Source organism: Coturnix japonica, chromosome 1 (genome assembly GCF_054131305.1).
Source record: "Coturnix japonica strain WE chromosome 1, WE-NBRP24, whole genome shotgun sequence".
Classification (NCBI taxonomy): domain Eukaryota; kingdom Metazoa; phylum Chordata; class Aves; order Galliformes; family Phasianidae; genus Coturnix; species Coturnix japonica.
In genome coordinates, this window is record NC_140663.1 from 29,670,871 (window position 1) to 29,698,591 (window position 27,721).

A 27,721-nucleotide genomic window follows, 5' to 3' on the forward strand; every position below is an offset into this window, starting at 1 on the left:
AATACAAGAGCAGGGGGTGTATTTAAAGATAGAAAGGACTGTAGTGGATTAACCTTGGCTGGCTCCAAAATGCTCATTTAATTGCTCACTCATTCCATCTCTCAGTGAGATAGGAGGAGAAAATAAGTTGAAAAAAGCTCATGGATTAAGGTAAGGACAGTAAGATTGGTAGCTGATTACTGTCATGGGTTAAACAGATGACTTTTGGAAGTTTATTGACAGTTAGTGACTGAATAAGAAAAGTAAACTACAACCACCTTCTCTCCAGTGCACTGAGCACATCCTCCCCTCCTTCTTCATTGATCTTACTGTCTACAGAGTTGTTTCTCTCATGTTTTCTCCCTGCACGCTCTAATAGCTGCTGCACAACATTTCAACTTTTTTTTTCTTTTTTCCTTAAATACATTGTCACAGAAGTGTGCCACCAACCTCACTGATCAGTTAAGCTTTGGTCAGCAGTGGGTCCCCTCTGAAGCTGACTGGAACTGGCAGTGCCTACCACAGAGGAGCTCCTGGTCTCTTCTCACAGAAGCCATTCCTTCAGCTCCCACCCCCCAAGCTATACCTTGACACATAAACCCCAGTGCAAGCAGAGAGATTTTTCTTCCTCATTTTCCAGAAAGTGTCAGATGCTTCCTTCAAACCAGTGCATTATTTCAAGCAGTATTAAGGATTGGCTATCTCTGATCTTGATTATGGAGATCATCTCCACGTAGTCTTACATCTAGGATTAAAAAATATGGATGGATACTTAAAGGTTTAATGACTTAAAGCAGACGTCATCTTGGAGGGGAAAAAGATAAGAGAAAGATAAGGTTCACCATCCACACCTTGGGAGCCCATTGCCTCACTCCAATTTATATGAGGGAGAGGAGGTTCTGGACTTGTTCCATCTGTGTCCTTCAGCAAGCTTTGAGTCAACGGAATAACAGAATAATCTCTTAAACCCATGCTTTCCTATAGTAAGCAGTCTGTTTCAGTCTATTATCCATCATGGATATTTGCCACTGTTTTTTCAGGAGATGCAATTTATTTTAAAGCACTGCAGTATTTCCATTTAAACTTACGTCTTTGAGGTACAGTGAGGAAGGAGAAAGCACCAGCTGCAAATTCAGTTAAACACAACCTGAAGGAAGAATTACTTCCCTATTTCTGATTGTCTGGTCAGATTCAGAGCGCTGTGATGTAGTTCAAATTCTATCATTTTATGTAAAGTAACAAAAATAAATTAATTTAGGAGATGAGCTATATCTCTGTTTTGTATTTTTAACATGAAGCTAGCTTTTCTGCTTTGTTCTCCAGTTCTGTTTGGCCAGTGTCTAATAACGAAACAGTCCACCAACCCACCCCTACCAAACCATCTTCCTTCCTTATGACCTTGCCTTGGATTTTGAAAGATACTGGATTCTCATGCCACCTAAGCTCAGGCAGGAAATGTGGATGGAATTAATTGTTTGGAGGTCGTTTAGACTGTAAATACAGGACTACAGATAGAATTACTGTGTATCTAGATGTGCATAGTGTTTTTAACAACATAAAAAAAAAAGCAATTAGAAAAACAACTATGCTCAGGTAGCTAGGAGACAAAGAGAAAGAAAGACATTTGAAACTTAAGAGTGAAAGAATGATCACTGTCATTTTGTCATGTTTTTGAAATAGTAATGTATAGCCTTATTTTGCATTCTTTATATAGTTACCTTCTGTATTCGAGACCATAGAAGAGCAGACACATATTGCTTTGGTCAATGTCATGCTTCTTTACCTGATTATGTATGTTAGGCTGTGTGTCAAAAATGAAATTTAGAATTTTATAGTAGCTCAAGGTTGAGTTAAACCTGTGAGTTTGAGACAGTCATTGAAGACCTGTTTGGTACTTTTTAACCTATGAATATCTGAAATAGCAGTCAGAATATTGATTTTTGGAGAATGTTTTGACTTGAATTATTGTGGTTTTCAATTTGTTTCCTTCTGTGTCTTTCCTTGCTTCCTGTTGCTTCCCTATTCAGAAGGTATGTCTGTCCAAAAGATAACAATTTTTATTTTCTTTTAGTATTAAATCTGATTTTAACATTTAGAGATTTGTTGTATTCTTCTAAAAATAATAGTTTATTAGAATATTGTATCTAAATATCCACTACAGTTTTAAATGTCCAATTTTTATATATTACTTATACTTAAATCTTGGTTAAATAAAAGTCGCTTCAAACAGAACACTGCTATGCTTTCAGGTTTGTCAGCATCCCAACTCCAGAATGAGAGAATGGGGAGCAGAGGCTTTAACCTCTCTTATTAAAGCTGGACTGACATTCAGCCACGATCCTCCATTATCACAGAATCAGGTAAAGTAAGTTTATGAAAAGCTGCTTTCCTCCTTTTCTGAGACTTATTATGAACATGAAATCAGAATCTTCCCTAGAGGAAGTTTTTTACAGTTCACTGAATAGGAGGCATTCATAAAGCAATTTTACCATTGAGTTTATAAAGCCTACAGCTGTAACATTCAGTTGTAACTATTAAAAATCACCTTGTGCATTCTAATGAGCTACCCTCTCCTTTTTTCAAATGCATGACAGAGAGTTCTGAGACTTGAATATTATGTGTGTTTGTTAGAACAAATTGTGAATCACCCCTCATGAGTGCAAAATAATTCCGGAATGCTTTATATGTTCCAGTATGTAAATATGTGATGTAGTGACATGTAAAAAATAAATGGTGTAACCTTCTAAATCATAGGTGTTCAATCAATTATTAGTAAAATATTCTACTGTTTTTACTGGTGTAAAAACTATATGGTTTCACTTATTATATGTAAAAATAATTATGAATCAGTTAAAGCGTATTAAGGATGCTAAAATTTACTGTTTACTTTTAGAGACTGCAGCTACTTTTACTGAATCCACTCAAGGAGCTGTCAAACATTAGTCATCCTGACATCAGAATCAAGCAGTTGGAGTGTGTGCTACAGATTTTACAGAGTCAGGGCGACAGCTTAGGACCTGGTTGGCCATTAGTCCTTGGAGTCATGGGGGCAATACGAAGTGATCAGGGGTAAGTGATCAAAATTAAATATTTAGATCATGTAAGGTGATAACGGTAGAAAGAGTTCTGCTTTCATTTTCATACTTTAATAACCACTTTGTAGTAGTGTAATTCATGTTCTTATTAACAATTTTACTCAGCAGTTTTGGTAATTTTGGTAATTCTTCCTGTAGAACACTTCTATTTTACTGTTATCCTGTTGCTGCTTGCATGAAGGACTTAGAAACCTTTCTCCAAACATGAGATAATGCAATGGCTTTGCATTTGAATACAGAAAAAGAGATTACTTGCCCATCAATGCAGCTCTTCAAAATGAGCTGCATAACCATGCTTTCATTTCCTGCTTCCTTTCCTTTTCCTCGAGAGTCCTTGAAGAGTGCACACTTCTGGAATTTTTTTGGTGGAGAGGGAAGTGCTCCGGTTTTGTGTGTGTTTCAATTTATAGAACTGTGTAATTAACATGGAGGAAAGTAGTGTGAGAACAGTTCTTCCATATGTATAAGCAAGAATAAATACTTACATGATAGGATAGATATCAGTTTGTAGGACACATATTATTACATGGAGTTAGTAGTTACACTGCTATTGTCCACACACAAGTTTGTCTGCATTTCTCTGGCTTCCATCTTATGCTGGCTGTTATGATACAGTAGAAATGTCCCACCTGTGATACTCATTTTGAATTAATAGGGGGAAAAAATTGTGGTTTTAATCGAGATTCTGAAATAAGTAGCTGGCATATCTATATTCTGTTGGGTTTTTTTCCTGGAAGATGTATTCTGAAGGACACTCTGTTTTTGTGTTACAAACGTTTGGATTTTTCTTTTCTGTGTTTAATATTAAGCATTTAAAAAGCCCTATAGCTAAATTTAAATGCAGCTGCAGTAGTCTGCCTTCCCTGTTTTGCATTATCTACACTGCACTGCTCTCCTTTTGATTCCTTCATTTTGTCTCTCACAAAACAAGATTTTGGTTCTGGATAACCTTCCTGCTCAGAGGACTCCTCACAAATGTTTTCCCATACTACATTTTTATTTTATGTTTGTATTTGTAATTTAATTCTGAAGGATAAATATTTATTAAATATGTCTTTAACAGCAGATTTTCTTGAAAGATTTTGTCTAACACAATATATAGTATTGAAAGGTGCATTGTGTGCATTTTTCTTACTAAATAAAATACATTTTATGCACCCATCTGTTCTGCATACTTTAAGTTGAGGCTTCAACTTAATGTTGCATTTCCAAAAACATCTATTTAAAACACGAAAAAACAATTGCCATCCATTTCAAATCTCAGTCCATTTCAAAAATTCATAAGTACCAATATATGTATTTTAATAGTACTATCTCCTGATGTGTTTTATTCAGAAAGTTTTCTTTGTTCTTGAGGAAATTTGGAATTAGAGTGTGAGTGTGTTTTGTTTTTATTCTGTGTTTTCTTTTTTTAAGAGAGTCCTTAATACGGACTGCATTCCAGTGTCTCCAGTTGGTTGTGACCGACTTTCTTCCAACAATGCCATGTACTTGTCTACAGATAGTTGTTGAAGTTGCAGGAAGCTTTGGTCTTCACAATCAAGAACTAAATATTAGCTTAACTTCAATTGGGTTGTTGGTGAGTTTCATGTTAACCTACAGTGATGCTGCTTCTGACTTCCTTTTTTTAGTTAATGGAAGTTACTTGTAGTCCATTCTACAAGTAAAAGCCAAAGCCTATTCTTTTATTTCTTACTGGTGTCTCATGCTGTCATTTGAAATCATATGTAAATAGAATGAGCTTTAATCTATTTTAAGCTCCACATAAAACAAATAGAATTGGATTTTAAGCATTTTCAACAGTTTCTGAGTTTCAATACATTGTTTCCCTTTCTATTTTGCAATATGCAACTGTGGCCTGTAAGCTAAGACTTAAAGAAACAAATGTCTGCACTTTGTAGCATTTATGGGCTGATCTTGCATTATTAAGGGCACCTTTGTGAAGTACTTCTAAATGTGAAAATGAGAAATGTTTTGTGATCATTAAGAATGTTGTAATATTTTATTGTGTAATATTTTATTTATTTTCTAGTGGAATATTTCAGATTATTTTTTCCAAAGAGGTGAAATAATTGAAAAGGAACTTAACAAAGAAGAAGCAGTGTTGCAGAAGCAGGCGGAAGAAAAGGGAGTGGTTCTGAATAGGCCTTTTCATCCTGCACCACCATTTGACTGTCTTTGGTTATGTCTGTATGCCAAACTTGGAGAGCTCTGTGTGGATCCCCGACCTGCAGTTAGGAAGAGTGCTGGGCAGACATTGTTTTCCACCATTGGTGCCCATGGAACTTTGTTGCAGCATTCAACATGGCACACAGTGATATGGAAGGTATGACACACGAGCTTCTACTGGAGGATTTTTAAAATTTCATTCATGTTCACATTTGCATGCTATTTTAAATATTGCTTAGCTAGTTTAATAAGATTCTGTGAAAGATAACATGCGGCGGTAGAAGTCTGACCTCATTTTATTATTATTTTTTTGATTTTCCCTTACCCTTAAAGCCTTTTATGAAATGCAATTTTTGCATCTTGGTATTTTCTTTCTTACACGGGAGTTGTATAAAAGGGCTATTCCCTTCCTGCACAGGCGAGCAATTCCTCCTGTTTTGCAAAAATGTGGTGACATTTGAGGGTCATGTGATTGAATTGATCTGATAGAAGAGTGAGCTTTGCTTTGTCCTCTGTTTGGCTTTTTTTTTTCTAAAAGGATCGGTCAGGTGCCCTAATCCTAAAATCACAGTCGTATTGTCTGTGCCTTGAGGAAAAATCAGGGAGCTGTGGAGTCTGTTGCCTTGCTGTACTGTGTGAGGTATCTGAGATCTCAAGACCCAAACTGGCACTATTCTAAGTGACTCTGATCATGCTGTTTATGACCCTTCTTAAGTGAGCATCAGTAGGCTGATTCTTATTCTTAGCTTTTGCTCACATGCTTTTAAATAAGGAAATTCTCAAGGTGACACCGTTACATATAGAATAACAGAAAACTTTTTTTTTTTCCAGTTATGCCATTTGTACAACAATTTTATTTTAAAAGTTGTGTTCTTTTTTCTTTTTCTGACTGTTGCAGGTTTTATTTCACCTGCTAGACAGGGTTCGAGAATCTTCTACAACAGCTGACAAAGAGAAGATTGAATCAGGAGGAGGCAACATCCTCATCCATCATTCAAGGGATACAGCTGAGAAACAGTGGGCTGAAACATGGGTATTAACACTGGCTGGAGTTGCAAGAATATTTAATACCCGGAGATACTTACTGCAGCCTTTAGGTAAAAAATGGTTTTAAAGTTACTGAAAGATACGGTTAGAAACTCTCAGATTTGCTTTGCTTTTTCTTCAGTTGGAGTTGAGTAAAAATCCTAACCTTTGCCTACAGGTGTGTTATGTTGTATCTCACCTCAAATGTGATGAAAATGAGAGTTTTTAATTCTTTACAGCCAAAAATTTTAAGTACCAATTTCATCTTCCATGCCATGGTACTTGAGACTGATTTCAGTAGTCATAATTCTGAGTGCCAAATAACTTTTACTTTAGTTGCTTGATGGTAATAATTTTTGTGCTCTTTTGGTTCTTGGAACACACTTTTCCTCCTGTCTTATTAAAAGTGCACAGTGCCTACCTAGAACTTTTTCATAGCCTCCACGTGTCAGGTTTATCAGTGCTCTTACAATGTAAAGAGGACTCATAAAATCAGTGAAGCTTATGGTCTAAAGAAGAAGGGATGTTTTAACAAAAAGATGGGACTCAAAAGATATTGGGAATACCTGCTGTTTCAAGTGATTGTTTTTCTCCGCTCACTCTACCATCTTTCCATTTTCCAACTATTGTCTAGAACAGAGATGTAATTTTGAGTTACTTTACAGTTTTTTCTAATTATACCTAACTGAAGGGATCCATCTTTTCTTATTCTTTAAAATCTTTCTCTTTTTTTAAAGCCTTCCTTTTCACTTCTATAGCTCCTTGGTACCGTTTTTCATCATCTTCATTTTTCTCAGGCTTCCCTATTTCTTTTCTCTCTATAGAAATTAAGCATGAGATCATTTACCAAGCTACTGTGAAATATTACTGCATACAATTGAGCAACAAACATGCATGGATTCAATTTCATATTTCAATCTTTATATTTGTGTGTTTGTCTTTTGCATTCATTTTCTTTGGCTACAGTTGAACTGGCATATTTTAAAAGGCATTGAAAAGCCATCAGATAACCTTGTGTAAGTCTCTATGTGTTACAGAAACAAGTACATAAACAGCCTCTCAGAGATTAGTGACTGGGCAGGTAAATAGCAAGCCAGTACCAAGCTGATATATATATTTTTAATATTGTTTTTTTAACAGGAGACTTCTCCCAGGCCTGGGATGTTCTTCTTGATCACATTCAATCAGCAGCACTCAGCAAAAATAATGAAGTTTCCTTGGCTGCTCTGAAAAGCTTCCAGGAAATCTTACAAATAGTTTCTCCAGTCCGAGACTCAGAGAAGCCTGACACACCACCTGCTATTAATGTTTCTGTACCTGTGGTGGTAGGAGCGACAACTGCCACTAGTCTTGGGAGATCATTCATGAGAACGGACTCCATAGGAGAAAGAATGGGAAGATACAATGGAGCTGAACTACCTGTAGTAACAGATGAGATTGAAGATCTGAATCTTTGGTGGGCGGCTTGGAACAGCTGGTACAGGATCGGTTCAGAAAGTACAAAGCCTCCAATTACTTGTGATAAATTGACTTTCATTCCCAGCCAACCTTTTCTTACAGCTTTAATTCAGATATTCCCAGCTCTTTACCAACACATCAAAACCGGTTTCAGCATGGATGATCTCCAAAAGCTGGGTATCATTTTGCATGGTGCAGTTTCAGTTCCAATCAGTTCTGATGCTTCCCCTTTCATCCTTCCGTCTTACACTGAAGCAGTTCTGACAAGTTTACAGGAAGCAGTGCTTACAGCTTTAGATGTTTTACAAAAGGTAATAATGGGACTTCAAATGTTTAGTGAAAAGGAAATGACACTGTCTCGGTTTTTCTTGGAGCTTTAGTGTGGTGACTTAAACTTAATTTTTTTTACTTATAATTGCACAGTGCACTGTCTCAGAACAGTCAGATTCCATTCCTGTTGCAATCCAGCTGTTCTGCATTGAAGGGAATGAAAGTTCATGAAATGCATTTTCGCTAGATTGCAGAAGTACCTTAAGTGCGGTGATGTTTTTATAGTCATTTTCTTGTCTATCTAATATTTAAATATTGTACTGTTCTGAGAGTCTGTGCATGGAACCGGAGAAACAGTCTTCCAAATAGTATTCCTTCTGTTGCCCTGGTACTCAAGCAGTCTACCTTCTTACCTCTTACTAACCTGCTGTTTAAGAATAATGCTGCATCTTTGCATAACAAACTCGTACTGTCAAACTCATCTCAGAAAAGAATCCCTGATGCAAACAAATTTGTAAATAGCAAATTAGTGTGGCCTTTTACAGGGTAATAAAACAGCAAAAAAGTATGCTGAGGTTCTAAAACATTGTCCAAGAATAATTAACTCAGAAAGCATATTTATTCAGATGAAGCAGCGTTGATACTGAATGAGAGAATGTATTTAGATTAGGTGCTTCTTTAAGAAGAAAACCATACTGGTTGGGAAATACCAGAATTAAAACTGTCTATGTGACCTGACTTTGCTCCCTTCAGGCTTTCATGTTATGACTACTTGCCCAGGTGGCCAAGAAGGCCAATGGCATCCTGGCTTGTATCAGGAATGGTGTGGTGAGCAGGACTAGGGAAGTAATCCTGCCCCTGTATTTGGCATTGGCGAGGCCTCACCTCAAGTACTGTGTTCAGTTTTGGCCTCCTCAGTACAAAAAGGACGTGGAGGTGCTGGAACAGGTCCAGAGAAGGGCAGTGAGACTTGTGAATGGCTTGGAGAATCAGCCATGTGAGGAGAGGCTGAGGGAGTTAGGGCTTTTCAGTTTGAGGAAAAGGAGGCTGAGGGGAGCCTTATCGCTCTCTTCCAGTATCTGAAAGGTGCTTACAGCGAGAGAGGGGCAGGTCTCTTCTCACTGGTGACAGGTGACAGGATGAGGGTAAATAGCCTCTAGTTGCGCCAAGGTAAGTTTAGGTTGGATATCAGGAAACCCTTCTTTACAGAAAGGGTTGTTAAGCACTGGAATAGGCTCCCCAGGGAGGTGGTTGCGTCACTATCCCTGGATGTGTTTAAGAGCCGTTTGGATGTGGTGCTCAGAGATATGATTTAGCAGAGGGTTGTTAGAGTCAGGGTACTATGGTTAGGCTGTGGTTGGACTTGATAATCTCTGAGGTCTTTTCCAACCTGAGTGATTCTTTGATTCTATGATACATTCCTCAATTTCTCAGTTTTTCTTGTTTCTTTTTTGGTCTCCTTTATCCAGAAGTTCTTAGCTACAAAAACTTTCCAGAACTTCTCAAAGAAAGAGTTTCCAGCATTTTTAACATGAGTTTTTAATAGCAAATCTTTTTTTCTCTAGCCCATCCCCAAATGAAACTAAGACATGTTAGCATAGCAATTACAAGCCTTTGAAAATAAGGGCTGGAATAGGAAGCCTTAGGCACTCTAATATAATGCAGTATACCCTGTCCCATCTATAATTACATTACTAACAGAACAGCACTACAGTCCTTAAAATTTAGCTTAAAGTATATTTGGAGGTGGATAAATTCTGTGAAGTCTTGTGATCTCTCTCAGCTGTGCAGTGTAGTGGAAGTAATACAACAAGGCAGTCTGCCAGTGTGGAGGTGCAGCAAAGGCCATCTGTGCAAGAGTCTTGCTGGATGCCATGGTATCTTTTTCCTGTGTATAAATGAATTAATACTTAGGAGTGCTCCCAGGCTCTAGGGTGGTAGTTAAAGGAGTATAAGTTAATATTTGCTACCTTCTTTTATACAAAATCTCTCCTGAATTTGGATTCAGAGTAAGTCTTGTTCTTTGTTGATACAAAAGGATTTAGGCCAGTTAAGATTTCGTAAAAATCTCTGGAACAACTTTGCAGTTGGAATAGCATGAAAAAAGTACTTTTTAAAAGCTGAGTTCCTAAGTGGTCGAACAGAGATGTTATTATACAATTGGACTAACAAAGGGCGTTATAATGCACAAAAACAGGAATGGAAGGCGAGCTTAGTTCCTGTTTCAGACTTCCATATGTTGAGTCTATTTTAGACCCTTTTCTCCTTTTCTTTTTATTAATTGTTATAACTTGTTTTCTTAGACGACAGCAATGAACTATAAGTGCCTGCTTCACCATATTAGCTCAGCTAAAATTTGTACTCAAGCCTAAATTCTCTGCTTGTTCTCACTGCCTGCCTATATTCTCTCTGGGTGAGCTCTGCGGTGGGCCAGCTGCCTCATCAGGCAGAAGAACACAGATACATTCCTGGTTATTATCAAATTACTGTGAATGCTGCCTCTGTAGGCAGCATGAATGTAAACCTCTTGAGCTGTGGGTGTGGTGCCTAAGGCTGTGTTTATATTTACAACCAAGTTAGTGCAGACTTAGCCACCGAGAGCTGTAAAAATAACAATTCCATGACAATAGTTGTGCTGGGAGGTGCTTGATGCATTTGGGCTATTCAAAAATTTGAAGGTTTATACTAGGATGTTTTAAAGCATAAACTTCTAAAACTAAAGTACCGTGTCAATTTTTACAGGAAACAGCAATCAACCAAATGTTTTGTTTTAGGGCTTGTGTGCTCCGTTGTTGCCCGGCCATTACTTTTTTATTTATCTCTCTCTTTACTTAAGGATGTAAACAAGTGCACTCAATGCAGTAAATATTACTCTATTTTATAAGCACCTCTTAAAGATACTTTCAGCATCCTTGGTTCCATGCTCGCTGTGCTGTTTTTGCATTTTTCAGCTGCTTAGATAAAAGCTCTATGCTGTCAGTCAGAAACATAAATTTATTTGAAAATCAGTTCTAGTTAGGTGACTTTTCAATATAAAACGATGACCTATTACCCTCTTCTTTTTGTAATAACAGATAATATTAAGAACTGAAAAAATCATCAATAGACTGGATAGAAAGTGCTTCTATTTGTAAAATAAAATGTTATAAAAGTTTCATAAAATACGAAGAATAAGAACCTACTGATGCGCAAACTTGAAATAAGTAGTAGTTATTGCTTTTGTTCACCAGGACAAGACAAAGTGGCATCTTAAGGAGTGTGGATCATAGATGAGTAATAAGAGCAATAATAAAAATCTAGCAAGCTAGAAGGAATAGCAAAGTTACTTTTGTCATTGCAGATGTTAAGTTGGTCTTCTGGCAGTAGTGACAATATTGAAGATGCGTGCAGAAATTACTTGTGTGGGAGACTTACAGAGGGATTTGTGGATGTTCTTTTTCCCTTTCTAATCCAAGTAGTGTTATGCAAAATAATTTCTTACATATACAATCTTGTATTAACATATTAAAATTTAGTGCAAGGACTCTGGTGCAGCAGCACGTCAGCTGAAACTGTTCTAATGTGTGTTGAGTACGTCAGATCAGCAATTAAACTGTTCTGCAACACAGGGGAGAATCTGGCATCAAACCATCTTTTTTCTGAGGTCAGCACAGTCTTAGTCTCAAACAGCAGAGGAGTAAAGCTTTTTAGAAGGAGCAGTATTCCACTGTATTCATAACGTTGGTTAAGCTTTAGGGGCATTAGGGCATGTGTTTTCAGTTGCAGGAAGCCAAGGAAAAGGGAAAGGCCATTTATGGAGTGCTCTGGTGCAGTGCTGCATGAAGGTGCCCTAAGCCTTAGGGTGATCTGGCGATGCTGATGCCTACAGGCTCTATTGGCTTATTCCCTCTCTCAGCTGAGGACTGGAGATATTCACTAGCTCCTTGAATGTCATAGCTCATGACACAGCCCCAGCATGGAGACTGTAATCACAGCTTCTGAACTGTTGGTGCCTTGAATTAGTTTGGCCACAACTTGTCGTGAATGGTCTTTAGTTAATGGAAAGAGAATTTGATTCCTCCCCAGAGAAAAATGACAGTACAAGATCAAAGCTCTTTTGTGGAGCAGTAAGTAAATGTTTCTTGAATGTCTGGGAGGAGGGAAATGGGGAGGAAGAGCAAGACTTAAAATGACAGAAGATAATTGGAATAGCTTCATAGAATTTTTCTATCTGGCTTAAATAGATGCTCTGACTTTTCCTTGGGATTTATATTGCAACAGGAAATCATTATGCTGTGACAACATGATATTTCACTGACGTCTTCTAAGGACACCCTTCTTAAGTGTTTCCAGTTTTGACACAAGACTATGTGTTTCAGCTATGCCAAAATGATATCATTCTGATTTTATTTATGTTTCTTTCTGTAAGACATAATTTAACTACTTATTGCAACTTTGTATGAATTACTTCTGAGATCTAAGTGCTCCACCTTTTAGAAGATGTGGCTGGGACCAACAGTCAAGAATTATATGACCCACAAAAATGTCATATCAAAGCAAAGTTTGTAAAGAAAAGATACTTTTTATTAGGCAAAATGAGATAGCTTTATTTGTCAACATATATATTGCCAAGTATCCTTATAATTTTAATAACATAACAAAGCTTACTATACTTAAGCTGTTAGGATTATACTTTGTCCTGTATTCAGTGTTACTCTTGTGTAGTCCAGTTCCTGCATGGTACTGTAATAGTCATTCTGCATATTTATTAAATAATATTGATAAGTGTTAATATTGATAATACTGTTACTGCTTTAGCATTATGGTGCTGTAGCAAAATCATTTGTGAGCTAAATAATAGTAGACCTTGTGATAAGCCAATACAGGAAAGAGACAGACACGAGTATTTTTCTGTAGCAGCTCGTTGTACTGAGGCATAATTTTATGTGCTGAAGCTCCAGATAAATAACAAGCTTTTGTTTTTCCTTTTCGTATAGGCTATATGTGTGGGCTCAGAAAATATGCAGATAATGTATCCTGCAATCTTTGACCAGCTGTTGGCCTTTGTGGAATTTTCATGCAAGCCTCCACAGTATGGACAGCTGGAAACAAAGCACATTGCAAACGCAAAGTATAATCAGGTAATTCATTATGAGTCTTACCCATTTCATTTGGCTGGTAAACACAATTCAGCTTCAGGTGTTCTTTAGCAGGATGCATTTACTTTAACTGTAAAAACTTTGCTGTGCATGTTGTGTAATAAGTTGATTTATTAGTGTTTTTACATGCTTTTTTTTCTGCTACCTTTGAATTCTGTTTGTTTTTCTTCATCTATTTTGTATTTCTCCTTGTCAAAAAATTCTCTGGACACCAGACATAATGAGTATGTCTGAATTAGTTCAGTGAATTCATCTAAAATATCTGCTCCTATATTTGACACTAAATGAAATAGAAAAACACCATACTTCTGAATGGAAAAATTCCTTCAAGCTGCAAATTTTTGCACTGCATGTGCTGTAGAGAAATAGGACATGCTCAATAATAGCTGTATTTTTAAGATCTGTGTACTCCGCTGTTCACTAAGCATGAGCATCTGATTCAGTGTAATCTAAGAGGTAACTGTTATTTATGTATTAATTCTTCTTATTCTATTTGTCCTGCAACACAATGGAATCACACTAGATACAACTATTTGCACCGGTGAGTTAAATTTCCTTACAGATTGTCCTAATGTAGTTGTCTTGCCTAGATTGCAACATTTTTCCTATTGAAATGTACTTTACCTCAATGTAGAGTACATTTTCATAGTCAGACCACATTGTATTTGCAGTTTTTTTGCTTGGACCATATTCTTACCAAAACCTGCATGCATTAAACTGAGAGTTCAATGCAAAGCATTCCATTTCTGTTCCTTAACTAATACTTTCACACATACAGTTCAGTAATTTGCTGTCTTTTTCCTAGGCGGAATGGGTAGCATTGAATTATGTGCCATTTGCTGAGAGATCGTTGGAAGTGGTTGTGGACTTATACCAAAAAACAGCTTGCCATAAAGCTGTTGTAAATGAGAAAGTTCTTCAGAACATTATTAAGGTAAAGGATTGTCCAGCTCGTGCTCTGAATTAATGGAGTTTTATTTTGAGATAGTGTTGATAGACAGTTTCTGGGAAGCTTAAAGCTTTGGTAAAGGATACAGCTGGTTGTCTATGGAGATGAGCAACAGGTCATTTCTTGTGATGCTGCAGTCACCACTGCTTAATGTGTATGCATTGTTCTTTAGCTGCATGGTATAATAATCAGTAATTCAGTGTTAAGACAAAAATTAAGAGATGTGTTAGGCCAAAAAACAGTGATCTTTGAAAGTATTATGTACCCGAGTCTGAAAAGCAGGCCTCCTAGTAAATACAACGGAACGCTGAAGACAAAACTGGCACTCACGCTTTTAAGGGGGTGTGCTCTAGTTGTTATTTTGGTCTGTCTTTAATGGCTTTACATATCATTGATACAGCTGTAAAATATTACGGATGCACAGATGTGCCTTCAACGTGAAAGTGCCAAACCCAGAATTGTTTGACCTTGTTTTTAGCAAATCAGTTTGGCAAATAATGGAAATAGCAGTAAATGTCTTGTGGATAATATATCAGACCTAAGCTTGTTTGTAATGACTCGGTTGTCTGCGGGTTGTTCCTATATGGAAATTTGGAGACACCTGAAGTATTTAAAATAGTTACATGGTATTATTTGGAACTTGTCATGAACTGAGTGTTTGTATTTCAAAATTATTATGGTTGATTTTCACTTCTATTTTAAATGGATAAGTGAAACTTATAAAATGCTGCTTTTTTTCAAAGATTCACAGTTGTTAACAATGTGCTCTACTTCAGTAAATGAAAACACTTTTGAAGTGATTTTTCATTTGTCTGAAGCCTGTGTTTATATTAGAACTGGACTTTACTTCCATGAGCAAAACATCAGAAGAAAATATTCTGTTTAGGGTTAGATCCGAGCTCTGATTACAAACTCATCGCCAAAATTTATTACAATTAACTCTCTAGAGAGTGAGTTCTCCCTTTGTTTTCCTTAAATCAGGAACTTTACTGAAGGTATCAAGGTTATATACATAATACCCAAATTTAGTTAATATGTATTTGAAATATAAATTAAAGAATTAGATGCCCAAGATAACTTAGTATCAGCTCCTAGTTTGTTCAGTCAGTTGACTGACAATGATAGAAGGGATAAATAAAGTGCATGTAGTGCATAAAACATAGTTTAATCATGTTTTTGAGTTTCTTTTATAGCTAAGGAAGCTATCCAAAATTTGTTGTGTGTTTGTCTGCTTTACATTTGAGTTGTTTAGCAGCCTAAAAAGGCTGAAGAAAACTTCAGAGTTTCAGTAGTTCTTTTTGCTTTTAAACTTCCTGTAGTTTAACTGTCAACAGTGACCAGATACCTTGCAGTGGTCACATGCATAGATCAAATTCTGTGTTTTGGGAAAAGTTTAAATTCAGTATCGCCTTTTTTTTTGTTTTTTTTCTTTCTTTTTAAGCTTTGGGAGCACTTGGGAGAACTTTCTAGATACAGAACTAAACTCCAGAATACACTTATGCAACCCGTTAGATGTTAGGTAAGCCTGTTTATCAGGATTCATAGAAAGGTTGGTGGTAATATAGAAAAAGAGAATTAGTGATGAGTAGATTCATAGTGTAATTGGTAATGGATCAGTGTGGATTCTGACCTTGTACTTGTTAACAGACCCATCCTTTAGCCAGCTGGCATAGGGTAAATAGTCTTTATCATTATATTTTTAAAAGACCATCTCAAGTGCCAATAGACAATGTACAGATGTGTACTATCATCCATTTAAATGTCTTCTGAGATCTGCAGAAATCTGCCTTACCCTTAGATTTCTCTGAACAACTGTACATGTAGCTTGATATTTCATTTTGCAGACACTGAGAATTCCACTTAGTCTGAAATACTCCTGTCCTTCTGAAAGCACTTGGAAGCTCGCTGTTTCCTCTCTTCTCAAAGTACTTTCTATTGGACTACCAGTTGCAAGGCAGCACGCATCTTCTGGAAAATTTGACAGCATGTGGCCAGAGTTAGCCAATACGTTTGAAGACTTTTTATTCACTAAAAGGTAAACTTCTTTTTTTTTTAACTCAAAAATATTTGTAAGTAATTTATTCACTGATGTAGTCACACAGCGTGCCAGTAGCGTTCAATAAAAGGAGCCTTATTCTTAGTTATTTGATATCTGAAGATGACTCTGATGTATGAAGGAAAAGAGGTAACCAATTCATCAAGTTTTAAAGTATGCTTTCAGTAAGTAGTAGACAGGAGTTCATTGAAGAAGTGAAGTGTCAAAGCAAGAAAAAGCTCAGCTGAGCTCTGAATGCGAGGCATAGCCTTTCCTTTTTCCATATGGACTCCCAAATATTGGGATCTGATGAAGAGTTACTGATAGATGCCCAGTTTGATCAGAACTGCAGCATTATTTTCTTTTTCCAGTTAAGTTGAAAACAATTAGCTATATTTATTGTACTTTGTGAAAAGGTTGAAGCAGACAGACTAACAGATGTGTATGCTTAATCTTTCAAGAGCGACACTGTAGTTGTGGGCGTGCTGAGGAAAATCAGAAAAGGAAAATGATAGAGATTAGACCTATAAGCTTGTTGAACAAGAAGAATGTGTAATTAGGAAGTCTCCAGAATATTGTCAAAGAATTATCTTTGTCCCTTTACAGCGGGTAAAAATGCATTTCAGTGTAGCAAAGATTTAACATCAAGGGAACCTTTTAGTGGTGAGTTAAGGTTAGGTATTGTAGAAGACTGCATAGAAGGGGAAAAGAATTTTCATCTTTTGTGAGCATCTGTGTATGAATAGCTTCCAGCTATAGCTGAGTATATCTAATTGTGTTGTAGATTAAAGGCCAATGTAGAATATGAAGAAATTAATTCCCCGATTTATTTATTTATTTATTTATTGTATTGATTTCAATCATAAATTAGTCTTTCTTTTTAATAAAAAACAGCAGGGTTCTTCTGTACCTAATACTAATATTCTGTGTATATTTGTATGTGCATACTTTGCAAACAGACAGGAGTCAGCAACCAAACACAGCTGTATTTACAAGTAATGAATAAATAGCAGCTTGCCCAAAACAGATGAAAATGAGATACCGATGAAAATGAAACTTAATTTTAGAGGAATATCTGTTAGTAAAAATGTTTATAATGAGTGGCTTTGGAATTCCACCAGTAGGATTATAATACAATTGTATGAAAATCCTTTCTTTTGTCTTTGAATTTACTTAAAAGAAATAATACTAGATAGAAAGACCAGGAAATCAGAAAAAGATCATCAATAGTGCAGAGAAGACACTTAAGTAACCACAAATGTTTGTTTTGTTGCTTCACTGTTTCTTTAAATTAAAATAATCTTTGCAGTATCTTCTTTGGTTTTGTTTTTGGCTCCAGTTAGTATTCCAGTTTCCATTCTAACAGTCCAAGTCAACTAGTACCCTATAATCAATACCACTGTGAGGTTTAGAAAATTATAATGAAGGTTTTTCAGGTTATTGTGGGATAATATATATTCACTCATATGTATTCCTGAAGAAACTTCTTACTATTTGCTGTAAATTCCTAAATATCTGTGGAAAAGATGAAATACATTATTTTCGCATGTTTTTAACTGATTCAGATTGGCCATGGTTCAGTTTTGGCTATTAACCATTCGTAAGTCCAGGGAAGTAAGATGGTCAGATCTTCAGTGTAGACGGGTATTATCTGTTGTCATCTGCATGACCTTTTTTTGGCCAAATGTGTAATTTCTTTTTCTTAACAAGTGATTTATACTTTTCTTGAAAGCTGTTCTAACCATATTAGTTCCATATTAACATGTTTCTTGCTAAAAACAATAACTGTTGGAGTTAATTAATAGCTTTTGCCAGCTGTCATGCGTGGGAGAGTATTCTCTGGAGATAAAGGAGGCATTACTTGTGTGAATATTTATGATGCCCAAAAATTTCTCTGTCTTTTCTTAACTATGATTTTCTCTCTTAAGAGACCAGAGTGTATTCTGTGATTTTCTACAATATACGTGTATAAAGGGGTACAAGGGACCAGCATTTTAATCAGAATTGAAATTTTTTCTCAGATGTTGCATGGAACTTCTTGACTCTCACTTAGAAGCTTTAAAGTTCAAAAGAATTTAAAATATTGATAATAGGCTGGTGGTTCACGGAACCATGTGGATAACAGCAGCATCACTTCTGGTTATCTGGTCTTCTGCTGTTAAAGGCCAGTATCATTACTCCTTCCAGGGTTTTTATCAATAGATATTTTGTTTGTTTTCCTTCACACAAAACTGTAAATATCTTCCTTCCTTCCTCAAAACCTTGTTCTTCAGAATTCATTTACCACTTCTGAGGTGGTGGTTCAAAATAAGAAATGTCTGCGTCTCTGTAAACTTTGAAAATCCCTTACTGTAGTCACAGAATCATATAATCATAGAATAGCTTGAGTTGGTTCCAGTTCCAACCCCCTACTATGGATAGGGCTGCTACCCACCAGCTCAAGTGACCCCATCCAACCTGGCCTTGAACACCTGCAGAGGTGGGATACCCACAGCTTTTCTGGGCAGACTGTGCCAGGGCATCACTGCCCTCTAAGTAAGAACTAATAGTCCTATTAGTAATACCATGTAACTGATTTGGCTGATTCTTCCTTCTAACTAACTAATTTTTGTATGTCTATTGTCTGAGTCTCTACTGGGATGAGGAACCAGAAATTTTCCTAAAGTAGAGAGATAAGAAGTTATTTCAGTTTCGCTGGTGTTCTAACAAACATTTTAAACATTTTTCCTGACCTAACTCACAATTCTTCTAATCTCTCTGGTCCTAGGAATTACATCTGTAGGTCTCCTAACACTGTTTCTACCAGTGAAATTGAGTTGGTGTTAGCAAGAGCTACTGTGGTAATAACCCTTAAACAAAAATCTCTGAACCTCTGTGTTCAAAATAGTGAGCATCCTCTGCATGCTCTTTCAAGGAGGAATAAGTTTGCAGACTAGCTGTGGAGCTGAACGACATGAGATACACACTGATGCTTGTAGTGTACAAAGACAGCAGAAATGGCCTTTGGAGCTTTGTACAAGAAATTTCAAATATAGCCAAAAGAGCCCAGATAAATGGAAAAGGAAATAGTAATTGCTAACAGCTTCCAAACAGAAAGCTTTGGCTTTGTTGGTTTTGTTTTAGGTTTTTTTGTTGTCATTATTCTTGTTTCTTTAAGCAAGCTACAGCTGAGAAGCCTTGATAACCTTGATTTTTATTATAAATCAAAATGACATTTAAAAATACATTTCACATAACTCAATTTATACAAAATTGTCTTCTAGTAAGAGGCTGGTCTTTTTATTATTTAATATCATTCTTCTCTCCCAGAGGCTTTCACGGAAGCATGTCAAGCCATTATATAAAATAAAATTCAACAAACATGCATATATATAATTTACTAGAGCAGAAGTCTGTGCTTACATGAGGGAATTAAATCAATACTTTCCAAAAAGATGCTTCAGAGCAGAGTGCTGCTGTGCACAGCAGGACTCTCCGTGGCTGTTAGCTCTTTGTTGTTAGGTTTTAAAGACCTCCCTAGACACTGGGCTGCAGCTGGGAGCTCTTTACCTGGAAAATCCTGCACAGAGCTACAGTGTGCATTATACTGCATCTTATATCTGCACTGGCTTGTGACCCTTCCTATACAGTTTGGCTGTATTGCATCAAACAAGCAAAGCTTTTGCCCTTAGATGTTTCATTTGGGCATCTTACAGAAATCTATTTACCTGGGAGTCATTTGCTGCATGAACAAGAATAGAACATCATCTGTGACATACATGGTAGGTCAGATATAGATGACTGAGCAGAAAGGTCATAAAACCTCTTTAAAATAAACCTCAGCTCAGAAAGTCAGTCATTCATAAACAAGGAAGCGTCAGAATGAAAACTTTCCATGTAATTCAGTATGACCTGCATACGTTTGTATTGTAATTGTTCATATTTCTATTTAAAGGGTTTGCATTGTTATCTTTTTTTATGTTAGAGAATGTATAGAATGAACAGCTACTTGATATCTTATTCTTTGCTTCGACATGTAGCACCAAATTTGCTGACAGCCTAATACATGAGCCAATAAAAAATACAATATAATCTCTTTGAGACAGGGAAGTATATTTATTTTCAAACAGGAACATGCTGTCACAGTTGTCAAAACTGGAAATTAGCTGTGGATGTGCAGATTCAGATCCAGGTGTCTCATGCTAAGTATGCAAAAGACAGGAAAAGGAAGATCCCTACCTAGTAAAAAATCTATTTGACTCAGTCAGCATCATACAGGAACAATGGGAAGAGAAAAAGCTGTCAGGCAAACAGACCACATTAGAATGAGGCTCCAACCATTCCTGAAAGTCAGAGTGGAATGGAGGAGAAAGGCCTGGATGAGTACCCCTATGTGGGAAAGGCTGGCACAGATCCACGGTCATATATCTGGCAGCTGCCTTTCTAGTGAGCACATGCCTGGCTCAGAACTACCCACTGTGTGTGTCTGCTGTTTCTTGGGGAGATGTGGGGGTGGAGAAAAACCTGGGAGTTTTGAGGAGGGAGTTTGGAAATGAGCCAGAGGATGCTGGTCTGCTTGCTGCTGCCATACTTCACCAATTCCTCGGCTTACTGAACAGCTTGGCTCTTTGTTCAGCCCAGAGCACTGTTTTCCTCGCATCTGCCCATGCTGCAGTAAATCAGGCAGGGACTGTGGCAGATTGGCCATATTATTTTCCTGCCTTTTCAGTAGTGACCATCCTGTGTACTTCTCCAGAGCAAATAAGGCACCATCTGATATAAGGCCGTCATATAAGATACAAACATACACAACAACAGCAAGTTGAAGTACCAGACACCATCTTAATTCAGATGTTTCAAGTTATCCCTTTCAAATGGTCACACTCTGAAGCTGCTCCTCAATTTGAAGATCTTAAAATATTATTTAAAAAGACAAAACATTAAATAATGGGAAAAGGAGAGGATTTAACAAATGGAACTACATAAACTTTTTACAGCTCTTTACCTCTGATTCTTGTTAATGCAGTGGTTTATATAACTGTACCAACTTCATGCACGTGAAACTTTAAATATAATGCATTTTCCCATACTTAGCTCCTTACGCATCTTGTGAAGTTAGAAGTATAATGTATTTCCTTTACTTTTAGTGCACCTCCTGATAACCTCTCAATCCAAGAATTTCAGAAGAATGAGAGTATTGATGTTGAGGTAAGGAGACTGTAGTAAATGTATAATATTGTCAAGCACACAACAGTGACATTCGCAGGTTGCGTTTAGTTTTGAAATATTGTTTTGAGAAATTAACCACTCGTTAATTTTCTGAGATGTTCTTCTTTCCATTTGAAAAGGAGACAAATTCAGAGGCTCAAAATTTGACTGCTTCAGGGTTTTGCAAAGGATAGGAAGCTGCATGCCAAAGACTTGTCCGCTTGAGTTCAAACCAGTATAGAGTGGAAAAAGCAGAATGTCTTTCTGCTTCTAATCCATTCTCTTACTTATGACGTTATCGCCAAGCAATTATGTAGGTAATTGTAAACCAAAGGAAGCTGGTGACTGAACCTGAAGTGAATGTTCTCTTTGTTGAGAGGTGGCATTCATTCTTCAGTACAATCTAGATGTATTCTCAATACAAAATAAAAATGTGCATAAATGGTGAGATGATGATTTGTGAGGTGCAGAGACCGTTGTAATTGTAAGGAAAATCATGCGTGGTTGGATAACACCAAAGAAAAAAGAGAGGAGATGATACTTGGAATGAAGAGGGACTGGTCCTGTGGACTAATTCAGGACATAAGGAGATGTGGCAGACCAGGGATTAGGTGTACAATGGAAAGGAAGTTGCAGAGAAACATGTCAGTATCTGTGCAGTCAGACTCCTGTCGTCTCTCTAGTTAGGACGTGAAGATTACTGGGTAAAAAAAGCAAGAGCAGTTCTATCTGCAGTGAGCAGAACTATGAAATCTAATGCATTAATTTACAGAGATCGAAACCCACTTTATTCCTGACTGAATGCACCAAGAGCAAGGACAGAAAACATTTAAGTTTGGTTGTTGCCTTCAGCTTGTTTAGTGAGCTCACATGTTCTGTTTTGCTGATGTCGCTCTGTAAGCATTTGATGTATGTGTTAATGTGCTAGTAAGAATATTGAATGGAGTGGAGGGGGAGGTAGATTCCTATTGACAAGTCTTCTCTTTTTGAAACTGTAAATTTGACTGGCACATTTGAACTATGCTTCAAATGTCAGTGGAAACCTGAGTGATAACTGCTTCAGAAACTCAGAACTAAGAGGAAAAATAAGTTTATTAGTTCAAGTTTAATCTCTTAGACACAGTTCCACAATTTTTAGATGTATTAGCAGATCTTTTAAGCAGCTTTGAAAGATTTTGTAAATTTCCATTAGTATGTCTCTTTGTTTAATGTTTGTCTTCTACCAGAATCACAGTGTTAATCTTCAGAAAACCAATATAAACGTATTTCATTTATTTTAGGTGGTGCAGCTTATTAGTACGGAGATACTGCCATATGCTAACTTTATTCCTAAGGAATTTGTTGGTCAAATAATGACTATGCTCAATAAAGGCTCAATACACTCTCAGTCATCTTCATTTACAGGTATAGTAACTGAATGACAAAAGGTACAGAAAAATGTATTTATATCTGCTAGACAGTGACAAACACGTTGACAGTACTTATTCTGATAAAGACCTGAAATGCCATGACATGTATAGTCACTTTAAACTGTTTTGTGTTACAGAAAGTTCACTTTTTATTACTACTATTTCCTTATTTTTTTGGTCAATGTCATGTATAATACTGAAACCGAACTTTCTCATAGTTTTCCTTTATGCCAGTTGCAGTGCTTGACAGTGATTTCAGGCGATTCTAAGGAAGACATGATATCCAGTACTTACAAATTAAATGACCTTAGCATAACTGTTATGTTGTAGCTAACCAGACATTAACACAAAAGCATTTCTCTGTATATTTTTTGAAAGGAAAAAAGAATTACATTGTATAGTAGCAACTATTAGTACTGGTGGTGGAGGAAGGGGGATGTTCCTGTCACTTTTTATTTTGTTTGTTTTTGTTACATAATTTGCTGCACTTTGTTGTTAAAGCAGCATTAAGCAGGTGACACGTTAATAAATGTGCTGAATATTCTTTTGTATTTGAACTGTTGTGAATATTACACGGTCAACCTTTCCTTAGAATGTGTTCTTAATATTTGTCCATATCACTGTTAATCTTTTTTTTTTAATATTACAGGACTAATAACCTTTTTGCAAACTATAATTAACTGATTGAAATGAAACATCCGGCGTACTAACATGCACAGTGCTCAATTAATTATGATGTTTTACTTTGGCAGAAGCAGAAATAGATATTCGATTGAGAGAGGAGTTTTCTAAGGTGTGTTTTGAAACACTGCTCCAGTTTTCATTCAGTAATAAAGTCACAACTCCTCAGGAAGGCTACATCTCTAGAATGGCACTTTCTGTGCTCTTGAAAAGGTCACAGGATGTATTACATCGCTACATAGAAGATGAGAGGTTGAGTGGCAAATGTCCTCTTCCAAGGTATGTGCGATGCCCTTAGGAAATAAAGGGTATTACCAGTACCATTTGAGAGTTCTGCATTCGGAATACATCTGTTGTGTGTTAGAGGTATTTGTGTGTATGGGTGTGCTTTAGGGATGTATGCAATTTAAAGCTTGAGAAGTATACGATGAATGCTTCAAATAAATAAAAAAAGATACCAAATGTCTGTTGACCAGAAAGAGCTTTTAAAAAATAATGGTCATGCTCAGTGCTGTTACACTGAGGAGTGTAATTCAGTAATAAATATTATCAGTTGTTGAAAGAATGATTCTGGTCTCTCTAACATAATATTTCCAAAATCTAATTTCCCCTTATTCCTAGCAGAGCTGGTTTCTAAACTGAGAGGTAGAGAGTCTTCTTGACAATAAGACAAAATATATAAACAGCAATACTGTGAATCATTACTCAAGTAATTGCTCTTGAAACAGAAAATTGCCCTGAGAACAAGGAAATTCTTTCACAAATGGGGACTTAGTTAGATTTCAGTTAACCTCAGCTGAAATGGTTTTGGAGTTTTTGATTGTGACTGATGAAACTGATTCTTTCCATTTTACAGCTAATCATGTACATGAATATTTTCAGATTGAAACACATATTCTGTCACTGTCTCTAATATTAAATTGAAAGCCATCCTAGCTGGCAGTCGCTATCATGGTGGAAAAGTTAAACAATAACCTTGGTCTCTTAATATCCTTTGGTAGGCAGCTGTTTCCATTACTTTTTTAATGTTATGTAAGTTTCACAGAAAATTTATAATCTTGAGACAGAAATGGATTGCTGATTGTTTGCGTTTTCCCTTTGCAGGCAACAAGTAACAGAGATCATATTTGTTTTAAAAGCTGTCAGTACTCTCATAGATTCACTTAAAAAAACTCAGCCTGAAAATGGTAAGTTATTGCTAAATAACATAATTCTAAGTGAGATAAAGCTTTATCTGTCACAAAGATGTGTTTATTCTTTCCTGTAGTGCTTTTCACACAAATTGGAAAGTATAATCTGTGAGATTCAGTATTCTATGCGTATATATCAGTGGCATGTAGAAAAAACATTTTCCAGTATATCTAACAATATAAGGTTCTAAGATACATTTAAAAATAGAAAACTTCATTCTTGTTCCGATGTCGTGTGTTAGATAGATCTTGGTATCTTTTAAAAACAAACAAAACTTCCATAAATTGTTAACAGAATTTGTGTGTGTGTGTGTGTATGTATATATATATATATACACACACACACACGTATAGCTGTTAGTTTTACTGTATCTTCTTTCTTTTCATTCTAGCTTTTTTAGATTGCTGTGGATCTGGTTCACATAGGTGTGCTCCCCAGTAAAAGGGGTGTTCAATTAAATGGATGAGCAGGCTGTTAAACACTTAAATGTGAAGTCTTGCTTCCCCTCCCTTTCTGCTGTAGTACCTCCTGTCCCCAGAATGAGAAACAAATGAGAAGCATTTCTTTTTCTCATTGATGCCAAGTGGCGATGTGAATGTTTGACAGTTGTATTTAAAGGACTGATTGAAACTGGTGGGCATTACTTTATTTATGTGAACATACCCTGTTCCTCCTGTAAGCTGCACCTTCTGTATGCAGAGGGTTCCCACCGAAAATCTTGGGAGATACTAAGTGAACTTCTGATAGATTTTTTTGTCTGTACTGATGGGTTGTTTCCCTTCTTCTGTAGTTCCAGATATTCAAGCTATTATCAGATGCTCATTATTATGCATATCATTAGTGTCATCATAGTGCTTAATACCTTGTTAAACTAGCTGCATTGTACTCTGCAACTAACAGATTTTCATATATATATTGTGCCCTGGTTGAGTTTCTCCCTCTGATTTTTATAGTTCTGGTAATCTGGAAATAATTTGAAATTAATAGATAGTCTTGTTGCTGATATTTCCAGAAGTAAAATGTGTGCTTCCTATCAATAGCTGAAAAAAGCCAATAGAAAAATGTGTATGTGTTATAGACTTAACAGAAGTAGTATCTTTAAAGTGTCAGATGCTCTACATCCAAGAAAATACAGTGAGTGAATCACATGTAGAAACAAAAGCACACAACGCCATTTTGTGGATATGTCATCTGGCTTCCACCTGCTGCTTCAGAAGTGTGGCTCTTGTGCAAGTCCTACATCATACCTGAGAGCCCTGTAGAGATGTCTCAGTGTCCCAGTAGCACTGCATACCTGCGTTCGGGCATGTGAACGTGTCCTGAACTTATTTATGTAATACAGCGTTGTGAGAATTTTGAGCAGTACTAAGTGATGTAATCTGTTCTTTTCTGCCTTGCAGTTGATGCTAACACATGGGCACAAGTTATTGCCTTGTACCCGACTTTAGTAGAATGTATCACCTGCTCCTCATCAGAAGTGTGCTCTGCTCTCAAAGAGGCATTAGTTCCATTTAAGGACTTCATGCATCCACCAGCATCCAAGGTACAGAACGGAGAGTCTTGACCCCATAAAACTTTTTCATTTTTGAAGGCAAAAAGTATCCAAAAATGTTTGTTCCCAGGTGAAGTTTCTCTGAGAAAATCTCTTGTGACTAGTACTTGGCAACCAATGCTGACTGCCTTTTAACTGTACTAACAAGAGCTCAGTAATTCATGAATTCAAGCTATATCTCAAAGGTTCCAGAGTGGGTAGCAGTGCAAACCTTTAATAATTTTAACTGAGTAGTCGGAATCATTTATAATCTAATGTACTTGCTACAGTATCTTGAAGTGGTGATTGAAAAGTGGGCTTATGTACAGCTTGTTGTGTATGTGTTAATGATGTAATTAAAAATATTTCAATTCAGTCAGATTTATGAGGCTGGTGTTTTGCACCCTTTTTTTGAAGTACGAATTGTACTAAAATTTTATGCAAGATGGTACTGTAACATTCCATATATCTGTAACCAGCCTTTGTAAACAAAGGGAACTGAAATACTTGTGTGTATAATAAATGGTACAGTTCTGTATAAAATAGTTGCATTTATTATTTAAATTCTTTTTAAAAATGTTGATAATGTTAAATGCTTGAAAAAGTATTTATTATAAGCTGTATGCTTGCATTTTTACTTATACTTTGCCTTCTGAATTGCCAGATATGCTTGTTCATATCTGATCATGTTATTAGTTTTTTGCTTAATTGAATGTATCTTCTCTGTGGCCATCGGACATCTAAATGAAGAGGTCATATGACAGGATTGCAGCAAGCAGGCAGTAGCCTGCTGATCTCAAACATCGTTGACCTGGAATAGGTTTGAATATGCAGAAATCCACTGTAGCACTTCAACACTACCATACCTCACTTCTTAATATATTTCATTCTAAATGTTTGTTATACTCAATTCTGTTCATTTCTGTAGTTGCAGCCTTGCTTTAAACAAATACATACTTGTGGGTCATTAGTCTTTTTTGACCTTACTTGTAGGTATCGTAGACTTTGAATCATGACCCAAGAAAGGGGATTTCAAATATCTGAAATACTTGGCTGTAATACTTTGTTCAGTAATTTTAAGTGCTTTGTTTTGTAATGTCTTTTAAATCCAAATTGTTCTAACCTTTTAATTATAAACTCTCTGATATAAAACCACGAGAAGTGTATTTTTGAAGACAGCTGCTCGTTTGGAAGCTCAGTACAATTTTCATTAAGTGAATGTGAATTCTCTTTCAGTGTCACATAACACACAACTGAAGCAAAACACTTCTACTAGTGTTGTTTATAACATTTGTGACAGCATTTAAACTCTTACTGAAATAATGATTCGTTCAGTGCTTTGCCTGTGTTCATATATTTTAGCCTGTGATGTGAAAGCACAAAGGTCAAATGTTTTTAAAAAAAGAAAAAGAAAAAGAAAGAAGAGGAAAAAAAGGTGCCTTTCTGTGTATTTCAGAGCTTTCCTTTAGGCACTGAAGTCTTTATAGATATTAAAAGTGATTACCATGGTATTAGATCTGTTCACTTTACACTTTGCTGACTGAAAGGACGTTAATTGGAACTTGTGAATAGAAGCAGGAATTGTAGGAGCTTCAAGTCAAGT

At 36.4% G+C, this 27,721-nt stretch overlaps 1 protein-coding gene across 4 annotated transcripts in view; it reads left to right on the forward strand.

Moving 5' to 3' along the window:
- Positions 1 to 27,273, forward strand: part of MON2 (MON2 regulator of endosome-to-Golgi trafficking) — a 65,241-nt gene extending 37,968 nt beyond the window's left edge. For 3 of the 4 annotated variants that reach the window (XM_085536664.1, XM_085536668.1, XM_015855373.3), the window contains 15 exons: positions 2,229 to 2,339; positions 2,873 to 3,048; positions 4,491 to 4,653; positions 5,107 to 5,400; positions 6,142 to 6,340; positions 7,410 to 8,038; positions 12,974 to 13,117; positions 13,659 to 13,676; positions 13,941 to 14,069; positions 15,929 to 16,119; positions 21,246 to 21,306; positions 22,587 to 22,710; positions 23,468 to 23,675; positions 24,501 to 24,583; positions 25,988 to 27,273. In XM_085536664.1, the coding sequence (XP_085392790.1) occupies positions 2,229 to 2,339; positions 2,873 to 3,048; positions 4,491 to 4,653; positions 5,107 to 5,400; positions 6,142 to 6,340; positions 7,410 to 8,038; positions 12,974 to 13,117; positions 13,659 to 13,676; positions 13,941 to 14,069; positions 15,929 to 16,119; positions 21,246 to 21,306; positions 22,587 to 22,710; positions 23,468 to 23,675; positions 24,501 to 24,583; positions 25,988 to 26,151 (2,694 nt within the window). In that variant the 3' untranslated portion in view covers positions 26,152 to 27,273. The remainder of the gene's footprint in view (positions 1 to 2,228; positions 2,340 to 2,872; positions 3,049 to 4,490; positions 4,654 to 5,106; positions 5,401 to 6,141; positions 6,341 to 7,409; positions 8,039 to 12,973; positions 13,118 to 13,658; positions 13,677 to 13,940; positions 14,070 to 15,928; positions 16,120 to 21,245; positions 21,307 to 22,586; positions 22,711 to 23,467; positions 23,676 to 24,500; positions 24,584 to 25,987) is intronic. The other variant, XM_015855359.3, reaches the window with a different exon arrangement.
- The last annotated feature ends 448 nt before the right edge of the window (positions 27,274 to 27,721 follow it).